The sequence below is a fragment of the Gopherus flavomarginatus genome, chromosome 8, assembly GCF_025201925.1.
Source record: "Gopherus flavomarginatus isolate rGopFla2 chromosome 8, rGopFla2.mat.asm, whole genome shotgun sequence".
Lineage (NCBI taxonomy): Eukaryota > Metazoa > Chordata > Testudines > Testudinidae > Gopherus > Gopherus flavomarginatus.
In genome coordinates, this window is record NC_066624.1 from 65,014,382 (window position 1) to 65,039,583 (window position 25,202).

Below are 25,202 nucleotides of genomic sequence, written 5' to 3' on the forward strand. Positions count from 1 at the left end.
GAATACAATTTAACACATTCCAGCAAGTACACACATGTAAATACAAAATAAAAACCCTATAAATCACTATTTTATCTGGGAAACTGGGAAACAGAAGATTAGAAAAGCAGGAGGCAGAAAAAAATCCTTTCATAGCTGAGAGAGTACAGGCAGAAGACAAAGGACAAAGAACTCAGACACAAACTTCCCTCCACCCAGATTTGAAAAAGTCTTGTTTCCTGATTGGTCCTCTGGTCAGGTGTTTCAGGTTACTCCTTTCCAGGTAAAAGAACATTAACCCTTAGCTATCTATTTATGACAAGCCCTAACACACTGTGGCAGATATCCTCCGCACCACATCTCAAGGCAAACTAGTGCTGCCTATTCATGACACCCTCTTGTCTGCCAGATTTTATGGCCTGGTGACACCTGTCACCATCCCACCCAGGTGCAAGTGGGCTGACAAAAAATACTATGTTCCAGCCAAGGGCTCTGAATATCCTTTCTTCTCACCCTACCACCCATTTCCTGTGGTTGACGTGTGGTCAATGAAAGGAGCAAACACCACCAGGCAAGATCAGCTCCTCGTGAGAAAGAGCTCAAATGCATTGATCTTCTTGGCAGCAAGAGCTATTTCTTAGCTGTGGTACAGTTCAGTGTCACCAACGATCACGCCTTGTTGGCAAAGTACTATTACAGCAATTACACCAAATTTGCACAATTTATTGACTATCTGCCACAGAACCAGAAGGACCAATTTCAAGCCCCCATCTCTGAGGGACAGACAAGAGAATGAAGAGATTTTCTCTCTCCATACACACAGACTATCTAAAATGGGTATCAGGATGCATCTTAGCATGTTACAAGGCTTCTGGAATGCACTCTCATCCTAGGGTGCTGGCCCATTCCACCAGAGTTAAATCCATTTCAGTAGCACTGCTTAAAAACATACCCATTATAGACATTTGCAAAGCTGCCACTTGGTCATCTGTGTATACTTTTCCCATGTTATTCATATCTCCAGCTAAAATACAGCCTTAGGTGAGGCTGTTCTCTGAACTCACCCTTCTCTGTAATCAAGGTACTGCTTGGGAGTCATCTAACATGGAGCCCCCCATAGGTGCAAAAACACAAAGAAAGGGAGGTAACTAACTTAGTACAGTAACTAGAGTTCTTCAAGATTTGTCCTTCTCTGGGTACTGCACCACTCACCTTCTTTCCCCTCCACCTCAGAGTACTTTGTATGTCATTCTTGAGAAGGAACTTGTCTGGCAGCAGGTCTGCCCTACCCTATAGACCACTGGTCTGGACCTGCGGACACAGCTTAAGAAAAGTTTCCAATCAAAGGCAAACTGGTGCGCAGCCACCTAATATGGAGCACCCATAGGGACAAAAACATCTCAAACAATTCCAGTTACTGTACGAGGTGAGTAACCTCTCCTTTTCCTTAGCCTAGCTAAAATTTCTCAAAAATTGCCTTTGTGCAAAACCTTTCTGGGAGGGATGGAAAAGTCAACCATGAGATCAACAGAAGCAGTTTAACCCATTTGCTAAGGCCTATAGGTGGTGAATGGCCTTCACTAGCTCCCTACCCATCTCCATTAACCCATTAGCAAATGGGTTAACTTGCTTTTGCTGACCTCATGGATGACTTGAGCTACTGTAAGCCTGGGTGACAAGCAAAAACACACTCCCAAGAGAAAGTTTAGGCACAGCACTACAATCCAAGACCTGATGTAAATTCTTGAGTTCATAGGTTTTACAGCTTGAAGGGAACATTGTGACCATCAAATCTGACCTTCTGCATTGCATGGGCTATGGCATGTCACCAGGCTCCTGGACTCTAGCTCAGCTGGATGTTCTCTCTTTTAGAAAGAGACATTTAATCTTCATTTAAAGATTTCAAGTGATGGTGAATTCCACCCCCCCACACACACATCCAATTAAATGATGGATTAGCTGGTGGTTGTAATATATATTTCAAATATTATTTAGATTCAGTCTTGCTTAATGGGGGTGGGAGGGGAGGAGGAGGGGGAGGAGAGAGGGTGAATTAAAAAGGTCCGTTGTAGGTTAAGATGAGGATCAAAGTATAGCCGGAATTATAAGGTTCATTGCAAAACTCTGCACCTTCAAATCACCTTTACAGTTGAAGTAACTTCTGTTCAGATTTCCCTCAGCGGCTTGTCCTGCAATGGAGGGATCTGGCTGAGGTAACCATGATGATCGCCTCATTTTGATCAACACAATGAGAGGAACAATGTAACATTTTGGACCATGCCGAAGAAAAGAGCCTTACACCAAACAGCAGGGCAGAAGCCACATACATTGAGGGGACTGGATAATGTCCTTCTGCAAGATGATTGCCCAGCAACACGTGTTTCTAAAGCACTGACTAAAACACAACAGAACTGTGCTCAGATTGAAAAGTAATGCTGGCCATTGTTTTTGGTTGGGATGAGTTTCCTGAGTATATGTGTGAACAAAAATTGGTCAAGGTGGAACCTGTAGGAAGCCCTTGCACAAAAAGCAGACTGCAAAGCACCATCTGGACTTAAGCCAATTATCCTGGACTTGCAAAAAATCAGTAAATGGGAAATACAGGCCTGGTAAGGAGCTGTTTACAGCAATAGCCTGTCAATAAATATGACTCAAGTACTACCCATTACTGACGCTATCTGATAAGCTCCCACAGGAAACACAAAAATAGCCCAATCTTACTACAGCCTGAGGCAATAATTCTACTGGAAGAACCCAGATACCTCTAATCATAAAACCATATTAGGTCCAATTAAATGAAGCTGCTGCACATGCTGGCATGGTCCACAAGGGCCAGTGTGTCATGCGATATTGGGATTGTAGTGCTAACTATTTATTACATAGCACCTGTCCGGGTCTTGAGTAACATAAGAACACAGTCAAGATGTGCTCTTTTAGACAGGCATGAATGCTGTGTGAAATCTGCATATAGAAAGCAGAATGCAAAACAACCACAGAAGCCATATGAGATGCCTCCTCGTCCTTGGTCCAAGCTAGACACAGATCTATTTGCTTGTCTAATTAATGGGCATTGGCAGCCTGAAAAAACAACACATGCTAGTGGTATTATCCTAAATTAGAAAAGACCTGTGCTAAATGGGTCCTGTCATGAATATAGGGGGAAGGGTAGCAACCTTTATGTATGCAGTAGCATAAAATTCCTCCAAGGCAGCTGTACTGGATTGCCTTACTTGTAAGGGGTTAAGCAGTTCAAATAATCTAGTTGGCACCTGACCAAAAGGACCAATGAGGAAAGAAGATACTTTCAAATTGTTTGTTGTTCTCTTTTGTTGTTCCCTCTCCGGTGGGAGAAGCCAAGCAGGTACAATATCTCCTGAAAATATACCTGGAATAAGCCATCTAAAACCACAGGAATTGTAAGTAGGACAAGGAAATGCGTTAGATTATCTTTTGTTTTGGCTTGTGAATGTTCCTATGCTACAGAGGTAGTTTCATTCCTGTTTCTGTAACTGTGAAGCTGAGCCCAGAGAGGAATCCTCTGTGTTTTAAATCTTTTTATTACCTGATAAAGTTACCTTTTATCCTGATTTTGCAGGTGTGATTCTTTTATTTTTTTTCTTAAAAGTTCTTCTTTTAAGAACCTGATTAATTTCAGTGTCCTGAAGACAAAGGGTCTGGGCTGTTCTCACATTGCTGAGGCAACTGATTGGTATATTATTAACAAGCCTCCCCAGGAAAGGAGGTGAAGGGATGCCAAGTGACCCTTCCCTGAATTTTTGTGTAAATCACTTGGTGGTGGCAGCAATATGTCCAAGGACAAGGGAAGGAATTTGTGCCTTGGGGAAGTTTTAACCTAAGCTGGTAGAATATAAGACAAGTTCAGAGTGGGGGGTGGGGGCATGACCCTGACAGGTCATATCACTCACTAATTAAGAATGTGCTACTAAAATAATGTGTGCTCTTTGTACAGGAAGGGTGATGCTGCGAGACCTGAAGAGATGCAGAATGGCTCATGTATTCTACAACACCTTCTTTAACTTGGAAAAGTACCTGGACAATGAACAGCGGGATCCCTTTGCAATTCAGAAGGTATAAAGCAATATCTCCAAACGTTGTTGCCCCCAAACTATTTTTAGGGACTGTGAAGTTTGGTTTGTTGTAGAGAAAAGCAGCTGATATGGAAAGAGGACGGAACTAAAACAGCGTGCTGTAGAAAACAAGTGCTGTATGATCATGAACAAGCACGATTGTGTCCAGCAGCTGGCCATGGCTCTCAGGACCAATTCCCATTCCCATCCGGCAGTATATCCCCTAAGCAGTAGGTTGAGAACTGCTTCTCTACGGCCTTGAAGGCAGACATGTTGGTCTTGTCTGATGCATCTTTTTGATGGGCACTCCATCCACCACACTCATTCTCTGGCAACAGAGACAAAATGTAGCTCATTCATGTACAGCAGTGGTCACCATCCTGTCGATCGCAATCAACTTGTTGAGCCTGGGGCTCCCAGTCATTTGCGGTTTCCAGTGGTGCAGCGGGACTGCCACTAAGGCAGGCTCCCTGCCGCAGCTCCCCACTGCTCCCAGAAGCAGCCAGCACAGCCCTGGGGGCCAGGCAGGGGTCTCTGCACAGAGTAGATCTTGGGTTGCCCGTAAATTCAAAAAGTGATATTCTGTTCAATATCTTCATCAACGACTTAGATGTTGGCATATAAAGTACGCTTATTAAGTTTGCAGATGATACCAAACTGGGAGGGATTGCAACTGCTTTGGAGGACAGGGTCATAATTCAAAATGATCTGGACAAATTGGAGAAATGGTGTGAGGTAAACCAGATGAAGTTTAATAAAGACAAATGCAAAGTGCTCCACTTAGGAAGGAACAATCAGTTTCACACATACAGAATGGGAAGAGACTGTCTAGGAAGGAGTACAGCAGAAAGGGATCTAGGGGTTTTAGTGGACCACAAGCTAAATATGACTCAACAGTGTGATGCTGCTGAAAAAAAAGCAAATGTGATTCTGGGTTGCATTAACAGGTGTGTTGTGAGCAAGACACAAGAAGTCATTCTTCCGCTCTACTCTGCGCTGGTTAGGCCTCAACTGGAGTATTGTGTCCAGTTCTGGGCACTGCATTTCAAGAAAGATGTGGAGAAATTGGAGAGGGTCCAGAGAAGAGCAACAAGAATGATTAAAGGTCTTGAGAACATGACCTACGAAGGAAGGCTGAAAGAATTGGGTTTGTTTAGTTTGGAAAAGAGAAGACTGAGAGGGGACATGATAGCAGTTTTCAGGTATCTAAAAGGGTGTCATCAGGAGGAGGGAGAAAACTTGTTCGCCTTAGCCTCTAAGGATAGAACAAGAAGCAATGGGCTTAAACTGCAGCAAGGGAGGTTTAGGTTGGACATTAGGAAAAAGTTCCTAATTGTCAGGGTGATTAAACACTGGAATAAATTGGCTAGGGAGGTTGTGGAATCTCCATCTCTGGAGATATTTAAGAGTAGGTTAGATAAATGTCTATCAGGGATGGTCTGGACAGTATTTGGTCCTGCCATGAGGGCAGGGGACTGGACTCGATGACATCTTGAGGTCCCTTCCGGTCCTAGAGTCTCTGAGTCTATCTTGACCATAAAAAGGTTGGAGACCACTGATGTACAGGGTTTGGGTATAAGGGCCAGGTTCCAAGTGTTTGCCCTGCCCATTGCTGGCAGAAAGTTGGTTTGCTGGACTGACAGGCAAGCAGGTAGCCCTGCCCCTCACTGCATTCATTGTCTCCGCTGTCCACTTGTCTTTTGAGAATGCTCAGTATCAGCACCTTCTGAATTTTCTGCTATACTCAGCTTACATTTCCCCTAACTAAAAAAACAACCACCACTCTTTGGCAGGCAGATTGTAGCAACATGCCTACACAGTTCATTTTCAGATTTCTGCCACGGGTTGGGTTTCAGTTTACAGTATCTTGTTGTACATCATTGGTAGAAATTGTCAACCTTAAGCAAAAATGTTTTTGGAGGAGAGAGAGGAGGGAGTCTTGTCTCTCAGTAACCCATTGGTCAAATAACCCCAAATTTGGATCCATAAAAACTAGGTTTATCAATTAATCGCCGTTAACTCAAGTGATTAATGTAAAACTAACTAACTAGATTTAAAAAATAATCCTGATTAGTCAGTTTTAATTGCACTGTTAAACAATAATAGAATACCACTTTAAATTATAAATGTTTGTGGATGTTTGTCTACATTTTCAAATATACAGATTTCAATTACAACAACAGAATACTAAGTGTACCGGACTTACTTTATAGTACAAAAGTGCCATGTGAACGCCTACTCTCACTTTCAAGTGAAACTGTAAATAAGAAGCAGGCAGCATTACTTCCCATAAATATAAACAAACTTGTTTGTCTTAGCGATTAGCTGAACAAGAAATAGGACTGAGTGGACTTGTAGATTCTAAAATTTTACATTGTTTTCTTTTTGAGTGTAGTTATGTAACAAAAATATTAATTCTACATTTGTAAGTTGCACTTTAACCATAAAGAGATTGCACTGAAGTACTTGTATGAGGTGAACTGAAAAATACTATTTATTTTGTTTGCTTTTTTACAATGCAAATATTTGTAATAACAAATATAAAGTGAGCACTGTACATGTTGTATTCTGTATTGTAATTGAAATCAACTTATTTGAAAATGTAGAAAACATCCAAAAATATTTATAAATACATTGAAATTGGTATTCTGTTATTGTGTAACAGTGTGATTAAAACTGTGATTATTCACAACTATTTTTTTTAATCGTTTGACAGTCCTAGTAATAACCCCATCACACATACCCCAAGTGTACACCAAATGTCAAGGCAAGCCAAGTAACTGTGCAGAGTTTAGTTCATTTGGAGCTGTCCTTTAAACAGACAGGGCTTCCTAACCTTAACTATGATAGAGCCGGTCCTTCCTCTAATCTAATGCGTTTGTTTTGGGGACGTCCTTATCAGTAAGACAGTCTAAATTCCTTTCCATCTGTGTTGTGTGTTTGCACAGCACCTCGCACAACCATCTGAAGGCAGTGCACACCCAGGAGGGAGAGGAATTGTGCCATAGTGACTCAGGACTTTGTTACTTCTAGGGCCAACTGTTGAATTGCTACTTGGGGTCAGCATTGTATGTTCTTTGAAAAGCTCAGCTGGGGTGAAAGGCATGGCCCAACTCATACATGGAGAGGAGTTCTCTAAGCATATTGCCCCTGTGTACCAAACTCTGCAAAAGCTGTGTGCTTGGTTGTGGGTGCAATTCAAAGGAGTGTCAACATTTTCTAAATCCTGGAATGCTCTGAGAACCAGTCACTAGGCAGAGTTCCCTTGCTCTTACAGTATGTCTTGCCAGAGCAGTTCAGATTTGCAGTTATTCTTTCTTGACATTTTTGGAATGTCATTGTTCAAGATGGGTGGCAAAGTATTCCACCTGTGTTCGAGATTTAAAGCCTAATACAAAACATATTTGTTTACTCAGGGCTTTGTTTAAAGAACTTGACGAGTCCATAATTTAAACTTTGATTAAGAGACTAAACTTGGATTGGGTTGTTTTCCTTAAGGCATTTTCAAACCCCAACAGTAAGTGTTGCAGAAAAGCATGTTTGTAGATAGGTGAGAAGCATTTGCAAAGCAAGTTTGTAGATCAGTAAGGACACTCTATTTAATTTGCTTTTCTGATGTGTTTAGGATGTTGAAAATGATGGACCGGAGCCTTCAGACTGGGACAGATACGCTGCAGAGGAGTATGAGCTTCTTGTTGCTGAAGAATCTGGAAATGAGCAGTTACAAGAAGGGTAGGTGTTTACATGTGCGCAGCTATCTTACATTCAGTAATCCCACACATTTTGTATATCGAAATCACCTTAAACTAGGCCACAGAGGGAGAGAAGGGGAGCATTTGCTTACTTCAGATCAATAGGCAGATACCTAAAGCGAATGCTAGAAGGTAAAAAATAATCTTCATTGTTGTTTCAGAATAAGATTATATGTGTATTAAAGTGCTAGTATAGAAATGCAAGCAGATAGAAAATGAGACCTTGAAGTATTATCAGAAGATGGCAGTTGTGATCTAAAGGGCATAATCAAAACCAGCTGGATGATTGTCAAAAGTGGAATGTCCGTCTAGATGAGTGATGGGGTGGGTGAGAGAATATATTTTATTGGATGAACTTCTGTAGGTGAAAGAGACAAGCTTTTGAGCTTCCACAGAGCTCTTCTTCAGGTCTGGGAAATGTACTCCTGAGTGTCACAGCTAAATACAAGGTGGGACAGATTGTTTAGCATAAGTAGTTAACATATATTATAAGACATGGCTATCAACCTTTCCAGGCTACTGTATCTCTTTCAGGAGTCTTATTTATCTTGTGTACCCCCAAGTTTTACCTCACTTACAAACTACTTGCTTGCAAAATCAGACATAAAATACAGAAGTGTCACAGCACACAGTTACTGAAAAATTGCTTATTCTCTCCTTTTTACTATATAATTATAAAATAAATTAATTGGAATAGAAATATTATACTTACATTTCAGTGTATCGTATATAGAGCAGTACAAACAAGTTACTGTATGAAATTTTAGTTTGTACTGACTTCACTTTTTATGTAGCCTGTTGTAAAACTAGGAAAATATCTAGATGAGTTGATATACATACACACCCTCCCCCCGGAAGACCTCCACATAACCCTGGTTGAGAACCACTGTTTTAAGAGATCTGTTCAAGGTGAAGTAGCCAATTAACACCTTTTTAGTCATAGGACAAAAAAGGGGGTTAGTGAGTGTGTGTGTGTGGGGCGGTTACAGACTATTATAATAAACCGTAAATCCTGTCTCTTTATTAAGACCATGATTTTTAGTATCTAGCAAAGTTATGAATTTAAGATCCCAGGCCATCTTTTGAAGGTGTTATTTGAGGATGAGGACAAAGAATTCTTTCACAATACCCCCCCCCACACACACAACTGTCACTGTCAGTCATAAGAAAAAGGAACCATATGACTGGAGACCCCACAGTTGATGAAATCTCACACTTCATCATTGCATTGATTGCTTTGGGGAAAATATTGACTGTGAAATCCTTAATCACCACATCCACCACAAGCTCTCCACTGTCGAGAGGACAGCTATATAGTTCCTGATACCTAACCACCAGATAGTGATCAAACAAACAAAGCGGGTGCCATTGTAGTGCTTAACTGTACCGACTACATTAATGAGGCCAACTGATAACTCTCCGACACCACTTACTGTAAAGAATTCAAAGAAGACGTCACACCACAATTCACCCAGAAATGTAAGGATATCATCAAATCCTTCCCCAAACAACTTCAAGGGAATCACTAACCCCCATCCCCAAAGAACCCACACCAGGGATCTGCTACATGCTTCCCAAGATATACAAACAAGGAAACCCAGGCAGACTCATCATATCTGGCCATGGCATGCTTACTGAAAGAATGTCAGGACTTAGAAAAATCATCTTCAAACTGCTCACCACATACAAGGACAGCTTCTTCCAAGACAACTGACTTCATCCAGAAACTCTGCAACATTAAAAACTCTTTCAGAACATCATCCTTCCCACTACGGATGTCACTTCCCTGTACACCAACATCCCTCACCATGATAGCATAGCTGCCTACCTCAAATATCTACAAGACAATGGACAGCAGTCAGATATCCACCCCAAATACATTGCATACTCATCCATTTCACCCTCACTCATAACAATTTAACACTCAGCAACAAACACTTTGCCCAAGCCATAGAAATAGCCATGGGTTCTAGGATGGCTCCCCAATTATGCCTAACTCTTCCTGGACCACTTTGAGGAAGAATTTCTGGGCAAATGCACAAAATCAATGATATACCTGGGATACTTGGATGATATTTTCACCTTCTTGACACGTGGCTTAAACTCCTTCATACAACTACTCCCACCACACCTTCAACAACCACCAACCATCCATTAAACTCTCTCTGGAACACTCCCCCATTCGCATCAACTTCCTGGATACTGCAATCACCTTCAACAATGGAACCTTATAGCCAAGGAGTTTTCCAAGTAATACGGATCATTCTGTATCAGTGACCTGTCCTTTTCATTATTTAGCACTCCAGCTAGCTGTGTCTCATCTGCCAACTTTATCAGTGATTATTTTGTTTGCTTCCAGGTCATTGATAAAAAACATCAAATAGTATAGGGCCGAGAACCAAACCCTGTGGGACGCCACTAGACGCACACATGCTCACTGATTCCTCTTTTACAATTACATTTTGAGACCTGTCCCAGTTTTTAATCCATTTAATGTGTGCTCTATTCAATCAATCTAATTCTTTAATCACAATGTCATGTGGTACCAAGTCAGCATCTTGCCCAGGAACAAATCATGCTGACAGGCTATCATTATCTGTGTCATCCCATTTACCCTTTTTCAGTTATGGTACATTAGCTTTCTTCTAGGCCTCTGGAACTTGTCCAGTGTCCCAAGATGTATTGAAAACAATATAGTAGCACAAAGTATGCATTGGGCAGCTCTTTAAAACGCTTATATGCAAGTTTTATGGACCTGCTAATTTAAAAATATCTATCTTTAATAAGCACCGAGTAGAATATTAAAGAGTTACTTTCGGACTTGGTAAGTATTTCATCATCAGTTTTTTTCCAAATATAGAACAGAAATATTTATTGAACATTTCAGCCTTTTCTACATTATTAGTGACAATTCTGCCATTTTCATCTAGTAATGAACCAGTTTTGTTCCTTATATACTTGAAAAACTTTTTGTCCTGAACTCTGCTTTCCAAGGTGTCCTTTTGCTTCCCTTATCAATTTTCTACAATTCCTACTTTCTGATTTACATTCACTGCTATCCGTTTCCCCATTTTTCCATTTGTTTTGTGTGTGTAAGGTGATTTTTTTTGTTTTATGGCTGCTTTCACATCCCTTAACACCAGAACAAAGCAATTGATTTCAGGGTCAAACCAGCTCAAGTTCTTTATTCACTGGAGGGAAATTCTGTCCTTTTGCTTTGACTCATAAGTCTGAATTCTTTACTAGCATGGTTACTCCTAGATCCAGCCATAACAGCTCCTGTAACTGGAAATAATACCCTTGAGGTGAAGTATTGCTAACTGTCACTGAACCGTCAGAACACAGACCCACTCACTGTAATTGTTGGCAGGGTGAGGCACACTACCATAATCACCTATTCCATCATTCCTAGCCTCTGAAAGGTCATCCTTACTAATGTGATCTCAGCTCAAACCAATGCTATAGATGGCCAACATTTGGCGAATAGAATTGGTGAAAAGTAACCTACCTCCTTTTCCTCCTTCATGAAAATGCCTCCAAGGAGCTCTATTGTAGCAGGCAAGTTAGTAATGCCTTCCAAAAGCAGGATGGGTGAGGAACTGTCTTATATAAATATTTAGATCATCAAATTGCCCAAACTCAGCTCACTGTAGAAGCTGGTTTAAGAAAGTAGTGACTAAAAGTAAGGACCTAGCTCCATGTAGTTGCCCTACAGCCCTCAAGTAAAGTCACACTCCACAGGTGTCTAGTGGAGGTTATACTAGCATGTCCAGAGGCTCTCACCCTTGTATTATACACATGATTCCATTAACTCTGACAGGGTCTCCTCCTGAGCTTTGTTTAAGGTGTGACAAAGAAACATGTTGCTATTAACCCCAGACCCTTGAGAAAGGGTATTCCTTTGCCAGTTCCTTCTACACAGCAAGGAACACTAAGGCAGGCAAACTTTTTGGCCCAAGGGTCACATCTGCGTATAGAAATTGTATGGCAGCCCATGAATGCTCACAAAATTTGTGTTGGCAAGGGTGGGAGGTCTGGGGTGGGACCAGAAATGAGTTCAGGGTGCAGCTCTGGGCTAGGGGTGTGTGGGCAATGGGTGCAGGCTCTGGGCTGGGGCTGAGGGGTTTGGGGTGCTCCAGACTGGGACCAAGGGGTTTAGAAGGCAGGAGGGCTATCAGGGCAGGGGCAGGGTGGATCACAGGGTGATGGCTCCGGGCAGCACTTACCTCAGGCAGCTCCCAGAAGCAGCAGCAGCATGTCCCCATCCTGGCACCTATGCAGAGGCGCAGCCAGGCATATCTGCACACTGACCCATCCACAGGCATCATCCCTGGCCAAGGGGAACTGCAAAGGCAGCGCTTGCGGCCCGCACAGCATGCAGAGCCTCTGGCTGCCCCTATGCGTAGGCGCCTGAGTAGGGACCATGCCACTGCTTCTGGGAGCTGCACAGAGCAGCCCCCGACCCTGCTCCCCAGCTGGAGCACCAGAGCAAGGCAAGCCCCAGACCCCACGCCCCAGCAGCAGCTTGAAGGCCAGATTAAAACAGCTGGTGGGCCAGATGCGCCTGCAGACCATAGTTTGCCCACCCCTGGACTAAGGACTATCCCTCTGTCTTTTGGTAGACAGAAACCAGCTCCCAAAAGGTGCTGGCAATTCTAGCAGGGTTAAGACATACATAGACTAGAGAGTATATTTCTCTTGGCTGATCCTCAGCCAGAGTTTGGAAGAGGTCAGATGTCTGCTGGAGGGTGTGTATTGTCCCTTCTGAAGATGAGGCTCAGCGAGATGTGTAGGCAGGTGAGCTATGACCACTGGCAGGTTGTTAGCTTGTAAGCTCTTTGGGGCAGGGACTGTCTTTGTGTTTTTACAGCGTCTTTCCCCACTCTAGGGTACAGATGTGGGGACCCGCATGAAAGCCTCCGAAGCTTATTCTTACCAGTTTAGGTTAAAACCTGATACGCTGCCACCACCAAGTGATTTAACAAGAAACAGGGGAAGGACTATTTGGAGTTCCTCTTCCCCCAAGCCCTTACACCCCCTTCACTGGGGTGGCTTGAGAATAATATCCTAACCAACTGGTAACAAAGTGATCAAAGACCTAAACCCCTGGGTCTTTGGACAATGGAAAAAATCAGTCAGGTTCTTAAAAGAAGGATTTTATTAAAAAGAAAATGTAAAAATCATCTCTGTAAAATCAGGATGGAAAATAACTCTACAGGGTAATCAGATTCAAAGAGCCCAGAGGAAACCCCTCTAGCCTTCTGTTCAAAGTTACAACAAAACAGGGCTAAGCTTCCCTCTAGCAAAGGTAAAATTCACAAGTTGAGAAAACAAAGATAAACTAATACACTTTGCCTGGCTGTTACTTACAAGTTTGAACTATGAGAGACTTGTTCAGAAAGATTTGGAGAACATGGATTGATGTCTGGTCCCTCTTAGTCCCAAGAGCGAACACCACCAAAACAAAGAGCACAAACAAAAGCCTCTTCCCCCCTGCCCCAGATCTGAAAGTATCTCATTGGACCTTTGGGTCAGGTGTCAGCCAGGTTACCTGAGCTTCTTAACTCTTTACAGGTAAAAGGATTTGGGTGCCTCTGGCCAGGAGGGATTTTATAGTATTGTATACAAGAGGGTTGTTACATTTCCCTTTAGTTATGACATGCCCCCCCAAAATCACAGATAGTGTTGGACAGCTGGTGGCCACACTGGCTGTGGTTTCTTCCTGGAACTCTAGGAGAAAACAGAGTTAATAAGACACATGCACCTTTAGACATACTACTGATTATATAAAAACTAACAATATGTCCCACATTCCAAGAACAATTTTTAACCAGTTGATTCTGGGAAACTTTCACAGGAGAGTGCATCAGCCACTTTGTTAGAAGCTCCTGAAATGTGTTGTACAGTGAAACGCCGCTATAACGTGATGTTTGAGGTCCAAAAACTTCCATCGCGCTAAATGCGGGGTTGCAGTATAGCGGAGTTTGTCAGTGGTCCCCAACGCAGTGCATTGATGTGCGCTGCCTAGTTCCCAGTGCCCAGCAGGGGAGAGAAGCCGTGGCCCTGCGCCTGCCGGGGACAAAGAGCATCGGCGTCCACAGCCCCAGAGTTCTCTGTCCCTGGCAGGCAGGGAGCCGTGGCTCCTCTTGAAGCCGGAGAGAAGTCATGGCCCCCCGCCTGCCGGGGACAGAGAGCACCAGCGTCCGCAGCCCTGGAGTTCTCTGTCCCCAGCAGGCGGGGAGCCGCGGCTCTTCTTGAAGCTGGAGAGAAGCTGCGGCTCCACACCTGCCGGGGACAGAGAGCACCAGTGTCTGCAGCCCCGGAGAAGCTGGAGAGAAGCTGTGGCTCCACGCCTGCTGGGGACAGAGAGCACCGGCACCCACAGCCTCGGAGCTCTCTCTCCCCGGAAGGTGTGGGGCTGCAGCTTCTCTCCCCTGCCATGGTGTTGGGGACCATTGGTACAGTACCATACTGTCTTATACCTTAAAGGGGAGCCAACTGTGATCACGTTATATGTGATTTCGCATTATGGCGGGGCGCGTTATTGCGAGGTTTGACTGTATATCAAAATCAAAATCTTGGAGAGCTAAACTCCACCGAAGAAGTTTTTTGTTATTTCCCTTCGCAGTATGAAGCCAGTTTAGCGCAGCATGGTCAGTTTGTAGTTGGAAACGCCGTCCCCAAAAGTATGGGAATAGCTTTTCCAGCACGTACACATGGTTTAGCATTCATTTTTGCTGATTGACCAATGGCTGTCTCAGACAGTTTCTTGCTGAGAAACACGACAGGATGGAATTCTTGATCTGGTCCTTCCGGCATTAAAACTGCTCCCACACCACACTCAGATGCATCTGTGGTTACTAGGAACGGTTTGTCAAAGTCTGGGGCCCTTAGCACAGGGTCAGACATGAGTGTCGCTTTAAGCTGATTAAAGGTCTTCTGACACTCTTCAGTCCATTGAACTGCATTTGGCTGTTTCTTTTTGGTTAGATCTGTCAGTGGGGCAGTGATTTGACTGTAGTGCAGTACAAATCGCCTGTAATATCCAGCCAAGCCTAAGAATGATTGGACCCATTTCTTTGACTTTGGATAGCATCCACTTTGGCCTGTAGTTTCTCACATGCTGGGGCTCCTGGTCCATGACTGCGGCTCCTAGACGCTAAATAATAACCACCAGGGCTGGCTTTAGAAAGTGCAGGGCCTGATTCGGCAGGGATGACTCACCCGGAGGCCCTCCGGGTCTTCGCTCCGGATCTTCTGCGGCACTGAAGGACCTGCCGCTGAAGACCCGGTAGGGAACCGCCCAGTGAGTACATTCCCCCCCCACCTCATCCAACCCCCACCCATGTCCTGCCCCCAATTGCCCCTGTCAGAAACCGCAACCCGTCAACCCCCCCCCCCCCGCTCCTTGTCTTCTGATGACTCCCCACCCCCTACCCAACTTGCCCTGCTCCTTGTCTCCTGACTGCCCTGACCACCCCAACAGACGCCTGGAACTCCCACACCTACCCAACCCTCATCCCCTGACTGCCCCCCCAGAACCTCTGCCCAATCCAGCCCCCCCCATCCGCTCCCTGGCCCCAGGACTCCCTGCCCCTGCCTTATCCAACGCCCCCCCCAACCCCAGTCTCTTACCATGCCGCTTACTCCCACTAGAGGCACACCACCTGGCCGGAGCTGGGGCCAGGGCCGGAGCTGCACAGCTCGGCTAGGGCTGGGGCCACGCCACCCGGAGCTGGAGCCACACCACCTGGCCAGAGTCGGGGTCAGGCCAGAGCCATGATGTGGGGCCAGGGCCAGGCTGGAGCCAGACTGGGCCACGCCATGTCTCCCTAGAGCCCTCCTCGCACCCCCCTGCCCCAGCTTACCTGCCACTGCTTGTTTCCAGGCTTCCCGCACGAACATCTGATTTGTGGGAAGCAGGGGAGGGGGAGGAGAAGGGGGGCAGAGGGGGAAGTGAGCTGGGGCCGGGGGCAGAGCAGACAGCTGCCGGAGCTTGGGAACCAGCTCCAGCTCACCACTGGGTGCGGGCCCTCTTAGGCGCAGGGCCCGATTTGGGGGAATCGGCCTAAAGCTGGCCCTGATAACAACTTGAACATCAGGGGGCAGGATCTTTTACTGAGATGGTTACTGTCCAGTATGAACCTGAGGTAATTCCTGTGCTTCTGCCTGGTCAAGATGTGGCAGTATCTATCTCACAGGGTAAGTGCTGTGAACCAGGCCCAATGGTTTGGAGTGAAAAATACATCCCTTAAAGACTCCATGCACAATTTTACACTTTTGTAATTATGTTTCATTTGTAGAGATCCAAAGTGAGGTGCGGGCCAGCATTTTTCTTGAGGTTTAGACGGTTGCACACCTAGTTCTGGTAAAGTCAAAACCTCCTCTTTCACCAATCTCCCCTAAGAAAGATCACTGAAAAGGGGGAGGTAGAAGGGAGGTTGGGATCTGTCCTGGCCCCAAACTGCAGAGCATAGACCTGCTTGGTCCAAGAAGATAGCTTGCCATGCTTGGAAATGGCGGCACAGAGTTTTAGAAGGCATACCTTCCAATGTTGTTGTTTGAGGCTTTCCTCCAGAGGTCAAAGGAGCTGAATTGGAGGAAGAACTGTGCTAAGATCTACATTATTTCCCTTATGACCTCAACTTCCAATCTCAATCCACATCTCAATCAGAAGATGGCTGAGGGCCAACTTGAAGCTGGGCTGTTTCTAAGTACATGATAGTCCTAGAGCAAGCAACCTAAGCTGTTGTGTGTGCCACAATCAGCTCCTCCAACACCTCATCTCCTTATGAATTAAAATGGTCAGACCCCTCACAGTGGCAGGCCTGAGCTTCAGCAGAAATTCCAGAATGGCATAGCCAGGCCAGTCTATCAAGGAAAGCAGCAGCGGCGAGAGCTCTCACCGTGGCATGCCAGATTTCAAAGAATGCCTTGAGTGAGTGTTGTTAGCCCTTTCTTAAACATTTTAGCTTCTGAACTGAACTGTGAATGACATGACTTTCATCCAAAGCAGACAGCCCTATGGCCTCAAGGTTTCTTGACTCTACCAGGCAGATGAAGAGGAAGTGGATGCTACTTACCTTGGAACTCAGAGGGGGAGCTAGCAGAACAGATTATGTCCCTCTCTCAGTCCCTGATACAAAGCATCTGGCTTCTGGGGGAAAGACACAACCAAGGCAAGCTCCTCCAGCCAGCTCCAGTGAGCCCTCACATACTGAAAGGACAGTTCTTTTGAATTTCTCAGACAGCAGAGCTTATGAGACATTTTTGGGAGGGCAGCCTAGCATGTCACCCTTCTGCTGATCGTCTCTCAAAACACGCAAGGGAAGGAGAAGAGTCCATGCGTTTGTCAGCTCAGAGAAGGGCAGGGGATGGACTTAAGTTTTTCTATCCCCTTCATCCCTCTCCCAGTGAGTGCAGGGGATTCCAGAAAGGAAGGCCAAAGTACTTAGCAGATGCTTTCCCTTGCTGTGTTTTAGAAGATTTGGATGTTCCCCTTGGAGATCTTACTCTTTTTCCTATCCTTTGCAGACAGTTCAGCCAAGTGTGAGATAGGACCAGTGACCCCAGTGAGGGCACATGGGGCAGGGTTGGTAGCCCTGAGAGGCTGACAGGTGCATGCGACTCCCATGGGGTTTCTGTGCTAGCTGACTTACTAATGGGATGGTCAGCATAGGAAGTGTTGAATGCCATCCTCTTAGTTTCATGTCATCAAGCGTGACACGAAGGCACTATCCAGTGGTGCCATACACAGTGCGGAACAACACGCAGGCAGCCCGGTGGTTGCTGCCAAAAGATCTCTGTTTAAGATTTCCTCAGTGGCAGGGATTGCTTCTGGTACTGAAGGGACCCAAGATCATAGGGAGAATTTAAACTGCATGGCACCCTGGGCTGCTCTAAAGAGGATGCAGAAACTTCAGGCAGAGCCTCCAAGGACTCAAAGGAGTCTCCTTATGGGTAGGAATAGGAACATCTGATGGCGCTTTTCCTGCTAACCATGATACTGACCAGCCTGACCATAAATCAACTCTACCATAACTCCTCCTTTTAGAACTAAGGGACTTTTCAGAGCCACTGAGCTCTAATACTAGGAGCTGGATGCTGAGACTTCCAACTGTTTGAGAATGGGACATGATGGTGTGATTGCTTGAGGGAACTGTTTCAGATCTCAGCATTTTAGTGGGCTTCAAAGCATCACTTAAGCCAAGACTTTCCAGAGGCAGGGGGGAGTTTCTGAGTGAGTCAAAGCCAAGGCCTCCTCCATAAGAAGGGTCCACAACCCGGCTTTTACAGTCTTTTATGGCCAGATACATTTCCCTATATGTTGAAGGCAGAGGTGTCTGATGAGCACCATCAGCGCCAAGAGGAGCACCTGTTGAAATGTGAATGGCAGCACAGAAAAAGTGACTACATTAGAACAGAGGTGTTTTTAATTGAATAAAAATCCTGAAACTAAATCTATTTCACAAAATAGAAATCTTCACATGGAGGAAGGTTCCTCACTGCTTCAGCAGAGAGAGGAACTGGGGACTGCTAGAGAGGGTGAGATTATTCCTAACCTTGGCTCCAGGGTGAAAAGGACTGGAATGTCAGGCACATGTCCTCAACTATTACCACTAAAAAAGAAGATTCTCTGACCACAGGCACATAACTGACAGCAGACCTCTGTGTAGACACAAATACAGGAGAACCATAGTCACAATTTTCCTGTGCTGCAATTTAAAGAAAAACAGGTTCATATTTAAATCTTCCCCAAACATCCCTCTGTGCTATTGAATCTTTATTTTACAATTTTGATCTCTTGGTGGGTGGGATTGCAAAAATCAACAGCATCAGCTGTAAAAGTTAAAGTAATAGGTCTGCAGCATAAAAGCTCAGATACTTTTGTATCTGAAAACATTACATTTTTACAACCAAAGTAAACATGTAGAAACATGTTTTGACAGTATCATTGTTCTCTCATTGCAGATCATTTGAAGAAGACTATGAAACAGACGAACTTTTAACTCCCTCTGAAACTGCAGACAAGTCGGACAAACTAGTTATCTCAGATCTGTCATCCTAGAAAAATGGAAGACATGGAGCTAATATCTGTCAATATTTAAGTGGCAAGTGGTCGGCAGACACTTAGGGTTTTTTAAAAAAATCCTTCCTTGAAGCAAAGTGCTTTATTTTATACACTGTAATTCAAGATCCTTTTTTCTTCATATGTGTAACTGCAAGAAGGTAATTTCTACAAAAAAGCCTTTTTGCAAATTGTTATTGTGCATGCTCATTAAATATGGTGACTGCACTATGTTTCCTTCTTGTCTTGCCATACAAATTCTATAAAGTCTCCATGTGCAATAATGGTCTAACATCTAATGCTTAAACATAATAAAATTGCATGCAACTTGCACAGCAGTCATTACCAAATTAATTCAAGGCAGTAATTTCTGTATTATTTATTCTGCACCCTTTAACTTTACCAGGCTGACAAATTAACTCCGTTTAAATGAACATCTAAAGAGTTCCATCAAGCCTTGTCTACTAAGTTCTCTCTTTTTTAAAGTGTCAAAATCTCCTGCTCATTCTGGAAACAGAAAATATCCCCAAACACAACACACAAATTAAGATGCCCTCTTGTGCTTTACACTGTAAGCTCTTCGAACACTTATTTGTTAAGCATACTTTATTCACTGTACAGGGCAATGTACAGCTACAGTACCATGGACAAAAAAACCCACATTAAAACAGAATTCAGGTTTAGCACCTTTGCACTCTCACATGGATAGAGGAACTTCCTGCAAATACTGACAATGCCGCTGAACTGTCCTCCTTGGAACTCTTCTCTGCTGTGATGTCTACAAAAAAAATCAATAATTAGGGCAGCTGATGTGCTATGAGTGCTGCTTCTCATGCTGACCTAAATCATCTCCATTTCCTAAAGCTCCTCCCATCTGTTGTATCCACGTTAGCTATAATCTTAGACTTATACTGTAAACTACAGACATATGGCAAAATCTGTCACTGCCCTTAAAGTGTCTAGCTTAGTGAGGCCCAGGCTTTTAGGTACTACTGCAATACCAATGATTAATAAATAAATAATAAATAAGAAGATTGAGTGTACATGAGTAATTTAGGTTAAAACATTGCAGGGCTTTCTAATGATCCCCAGAGCATGCATTACATCCTGAAGAAATTCAGAGTTAAGTTAACTTCAAAATAGCCAAACATGTTAAGGTACGGACATGTACAGTAAAGGTACCTAAACAATCTTAACTCTGCCCTCTAGTGATACTGTGCAACAATCATTAATTTATTAGTAACGTATGTTCTCATGGGACTGAGGCCACATCTTCCCTTACCAAAGATTACCATCACCTTCATTCATCGGCTCCTCTCTACGTCCTGATAACATAGGGCCACCATATTTCCTGTGGACAATTTGTCTTTATTCCTACTGGGACAAACAGAAGACAGTAGCTATCTCTGCTAAGGGCAGCCTGTAGCCTCAGTCCTATTGGGAGCAATGGGAGATGGTGGCCATGAGAAGAGGGAAACTTCCTGACAGCCTTGTTTAACCGGTAATGAAAAAAATGCCAAGGCTCAAGCAATTTTTTTTTTATTTTGAAAACTGACACGGGAAGTCCAGAGGTGCCAGAGCTATGAACTGCTGGGCTTAGCCCTGGCACAAATTAAGCACGGCTTGAAAGGCTTTCTGGGTCAGAAGATTTGATACACCAATCTCTGCTGAAGAAAAATCTCAGTTATGTAGAATTATGGTTACAAAAAATTACCCTTAATACTGAATAGTTCTTTTCAAAAACTGCCTCTTTTACCAGATCTAGTCACCAGGGCAAAAGGAGGGAGAGGGAAATGAAGCTGTGTGTGCACAGAAGAATGTTGGGGGGCAAGGAAGAAAGAAAAACTGCCAAAAGAATAGGGCAGGATGGAATACTAGGAGTGAGTAGGGGGAGCATGTGAAGCACAGATGGGAGGGGAATACTGGGGTGTACACTCTTTGTGCTGCTGAGATGATACAAAGCTGCTGTCAACTAATGCCAGAATGCTCTGGGTGCTTTGAACTGGTCCACAGCAGAATGAAGCAGCCTCGCTGTCCCAATGAAGCCCTGTATCTTCAAATTTTAGAAAAGATTGAAGGTTGATACTGCATATCTTCAAATCATTAGAAACTATTTTATGATAATTAAGGCTACGTTTTAGTCATAGGTATTTTTAATAAAAGTCACAGACAGGTCATAAGCAGTAAATAAAGATTTGCGGCCCATGACCTGCCCATGACTTTTACTATATACCCCTGACTAAATCTTGCATGGGGGAGGACTGCCTGGGAGTGCCATGGGCACTGGGAGACGGCAGCCCAGGTCCTAGAGGGGGGGCAGGGGGCAGCAAGTAGCCCAGGACACCCCACTGGTGCTGGGAGGGGAAGGTTGGCAGGCTCTCTACCTGGCTCTGCACCTCCCCTTCCCCAGCTGCAGCAGAGTTTGGGTGTGGGAGGGGACAGGGAGTTGGAGCACAGGATGGGGTGAGGTCGGCTCTGGGCGACGCTTACCTAACATGGCCAGACAGCTCTGCATGCTGCCTCCTCCCAGAATGCTGGCTTCGCAGCTCCCATTGGCCAGGAACTGTGGCCAGTGGGAGCTGTGCAGCAGTGCCTGCAGACTGAGGCAGCATGCAGAGATGCCTGGCCATGCCTCTGCCTAAGAGCTGAGCGAGGGGTAGGTCACCGCTTCTGGGGAGCCCCCAAGGTAAATGCCACTCAGAGCCTGCCTCACCCCAGCCCATGCCCCAACTCCCTACCCCCTCCCACACCCAAACTCTGCTGCAGGGGTGGCGGGGGGTGTCGCCCAAGACTGCCCCAGTAGCAGCTGGTATGACTGGCATAGGGGCTGCCTGAGCTACCCCTGTGCCAGGCACACCGGCCACTGCAAAAGTCACACGGGTCACGTAATCCGTGACCTCCGTGACAAGCTCACAGACTTAATGATAATAAATGGAACCATTCTCTTTCGGTTTCTTTTTTTACCATTTATGTAAGACTGTTTTTAAGGAAATTCCCAGACAAACAAATGCATTAAGATTAAGTTCAGGTTAAGTACATACTCTGCTAATTTAAAGTAAAAGCCTGTAAAGGGATGTTATAATTAGCCCAAAAATAGATGATGTAAACTGGAAATTTGGAGAAAATTTTAATTTAAAATAAATCCAAACCAGGTAAGGAATGGGACTACACAGTAAAGGCACCCAAATAATCTTAACTCTGCCCTGTAATGTGAGGGGGAAAATATTTTTTAAAATCTAGTGTCCTTAAAAATCAATAATTTGAAATCACAGACACTAACCAAAGGAGATGGCTGAAGGAGAAACTTTCAGCTGTAAAGAAAAACAGAAAAAACATACAGTTGATCCTGAATATCTGTTTTCAAAACAGCCCTTTGCACAAGAGCTACACAGAATTTACACTTCTGCCAATTTCTGTGCAGATCATGCCTTTGCTGAGATCATCAGGGACAAAAGAGAGGTCTGGCATGGGGTGCTAAATTTCTTAATTAAAAAGGGGTCTTTCAACTCATACTAATAAATGACTTATTTGTTAGTTCTCTGAAAATTCATTTGATGCCACAAAAGTAAATCCTGTAATTCTGGGGGAGGATACAGACATTGCAATTGTAACCCTTCTGCCAGTCAGAGTTGGCAGTAACAAGGACTGGGTTCAGTATCTAGGGGTTCCTTTTCAACAATACAACACGAAATCAGCTCAGGACAATTACACACCACCCCCTAGGTGCCTATAAGAGGCAATACTTCCCCCCTCGCAAGCACAGAGTCTGAGTGTAGCAAAAAACTTCTAATAAAAGGAGGGAAATAACACAGCATTAATTTGGGGAAACACCACAAACAGGGTTTATAAAAATAAACCAGGAGAAAAAGACCCACCACCAAGGAAGTTGGGCAGTGTCCTCTTCCCATTCGATTCTTAAGTCCAGCAATCCAAAAGTCCCTTTAATGTACCCATCCCTCCTCTGCACCCTACTCACAGTTGCTGTCCTTGGACAGTGCAGACCAGCATTCCAAGGTGCATCTGCAGAGTTCACCTCCCACCTGGGGGGGAGGGAGAGAGGAGGAGGTGGCACCTTACTCGCTCTGCTGCTCGGGCACTCATTTGCCGCCCCTCTCTGCGGGGCTCTGCTCTGGCACACTCTGCCAGCCGCTCACCAAGATGTCTTCAGGGCCCCCCACTTAACACAGCTCTCAGTAATTTCAGCTGTTAGTGCGGGAGCCTCACTGCTGGTTCACACTGGGCAGTCTCTTGCATCAGACACTGTCCCAAAGCAGGGCTAATACTTAGACCTGGGTATGAGTGACTGCAGCTCTGTGGTATATAACAAGACTCTCAGCTGAGTCTAAAATTAGCTCTTTTACTACACAGTGGAGAGAGGAAGGGTCAAATGGTGTCTGGACTCCTTAGGCAAGGCCCACATCACCAGTTATCAGTACCTGTCCCCACCCTTTAACTCCCTGGCCTTTGGAACTCATGTCCCCTGCCTAGCAAGTGTCGTTCAGTTGAGAACAAGTCCCTCAATCAGGAAATGCCAAGTACAGTTCTGCTGCCCTGGATGCACACAAGAACAACAACCCTTTATTACTCCTACCCCAATAACAAGGAGACTGGGAATCCAACACCAACCAAAGTGACTATTTGGGCAAGTAATCCCATCAAGCTGAGCACTTAGGCAGGGTGGGTGTGCCCATGCAAATAAGATCAGCTCCTGACGTCCTCTTCCACAGCTCATCACTAGATGTCAGGGGAGAGCTCATTCAGACTCTGATTACACACTTTTCACACACAAAATTAAATCCTTGGTTTAAGTACAAAATTCCACTTAATACCTTTCTGGTAGATTTCAGGTAGGCAATCAGTAGTGATTATTCTTTCTTCAAGTGCCATGATCACACATAATGATAGTAATATTTGGCTTTTCTGCAGTGTGTTTTGCATTTACACTCCTTCACAAACAGCAGCTAATTCTCAGAACATCTCTATGCAGTTATCTCCACTTTACAGAAGGGAAACAGCAGCAGACAGGTTAAATAACTTGATCAAGGCCCTCAATGGAATTGATGTAACTCGTGCCAGGTGGAGTCAGCAGCAACCAGAGCCAGGTTCAGTGCTGAGAGGTTCCCTTTCAACAATACAACACAGAACCCGCTCAAGCTCTGTGATAAATAAAGGGGGGCGGGGAGAGATAGCTCCCTTTTGATGGACAGCCAGCCAGCCAGTTAGCTGTAAAATCCCTCTTGGTAGCCGTTCTTTACTTGCTTTACCTGTTAAGGATTAAAAAGTCCCCCAGGTAAAGAAAAAAAAGTAGGCACCTGACCAAAAGAGTCAATGGGAGGGCTAGAAATTTTTAAAATGGGAAAAGAAACTTTCCCTTTGTCTGTTGTTCTCTGGGCTGCAGGGACATAGGCAGTAATTCTGTAACCAGCTTTAAGCCGGGTATGATTATAGATTATCAATTCATACCTCAAACCTACTTATCTGGAGCTTCGGAAATGTAAGTAAAATTAGGGAATGTCTAAAAAGACACAATTAGGGTTATTTCTTTTATTTCTTATTGGCTTGTGGACTCCTCTGTGCTAACCCCAGATGCTTTTGTTTGCTTGTAATCTTTTAGCTGAACCCCCAAGAAAGCTATTTTGGGTGCTTGATTTTTGGAATTGCTCTTTTAAAATCTAGCAAAAGCCGAAGTTCCAGATGTATTTTCTTTTTTGTTGTTGTTTTTAATAAAATTTACCTTTTTTAAGAACAGGATTGGATTTTTGGTGTCCTAAGAGGTTTGTGCATGTTGTTTGATAGCTGGTAACCACAGCTAATTTCCTTTGTTTTCTTTCTCAGCTCTTCCCCGGAGGGTGGGTGAATGTGCGTGTGCGTGAAAGGGTTTGAGGGCACCCCACAGGGAGGAATTCCCAAGTACTCCTTCCTGGGTTCAAAGGGTTTTTTTTTTTTTTTTTTTTTTTTTTTTTTTTGCATTTCGGTGGTGGTAGCGTTTACCAAGCCAAGGTCAGAGAAAAGCTGTAACCTTGGGAGTTTAATACCAGTCTGGAGTGGCAAGTATTAATTTTTAGAATCCTTGTGGGCCCCTACTTCTGCACTCGGAGTGACAGTGGGGATTCAGCCTTGCCACCCCCCACCTAATAACCTACGAAAATTACATGACCCGTGGGAGCCTGTAAGAGGCAATACTTCCCCTCTCGCAAGCACAGAGTCTGAGTGTAGAAAAGAAAGTTAATTAAAGGAGGGAAGTCACCTGACATTAATTAGGGAAAACGCCACAAGCAGGATTCATAAACATAAAACCATGAGCAAAACACCCAC

At 44.4% G+C, this 25,202-nt stretch overlaps 1 protein-coding gene across 5 annotated transcripts in view; it reads left to right on the forward strand.

Annotated features, from left to right (window-relative positions):
- Positions 1–21,149, forward strand: part of PPP2R3A (protein phosphatase 2 regulatory subunit B''alpha) — a 767,863-nt gene extending 746,714 nt beyond the window's left edge. For all 5 annotated transcript variants that reach the window (XM_050965378.1, XM_050965375.1, XM_050965376.1 and 2 more), the window contains 3 exons: positions 3,950–4,068; positions 7,693–7,799; positions 18,791–21,149. In XM_050965378.1, the coding sequence (XP_050821335.1) occupies positions 3,950–4,068; positions 7,693–7,799; positions 18,791–18,887 (323 nt within the window). In that variant the 3' untranslated portion in view covers positions 18,888–21,149. The remainder of the gene's footprint in view (positions 1–3,949; positions 4,069–7,692; positions 7,800–18,790) is intronic.
- The last annotated feature ends 4,053 nt before the right edge of the window (positions 21,150–25,202 follow it).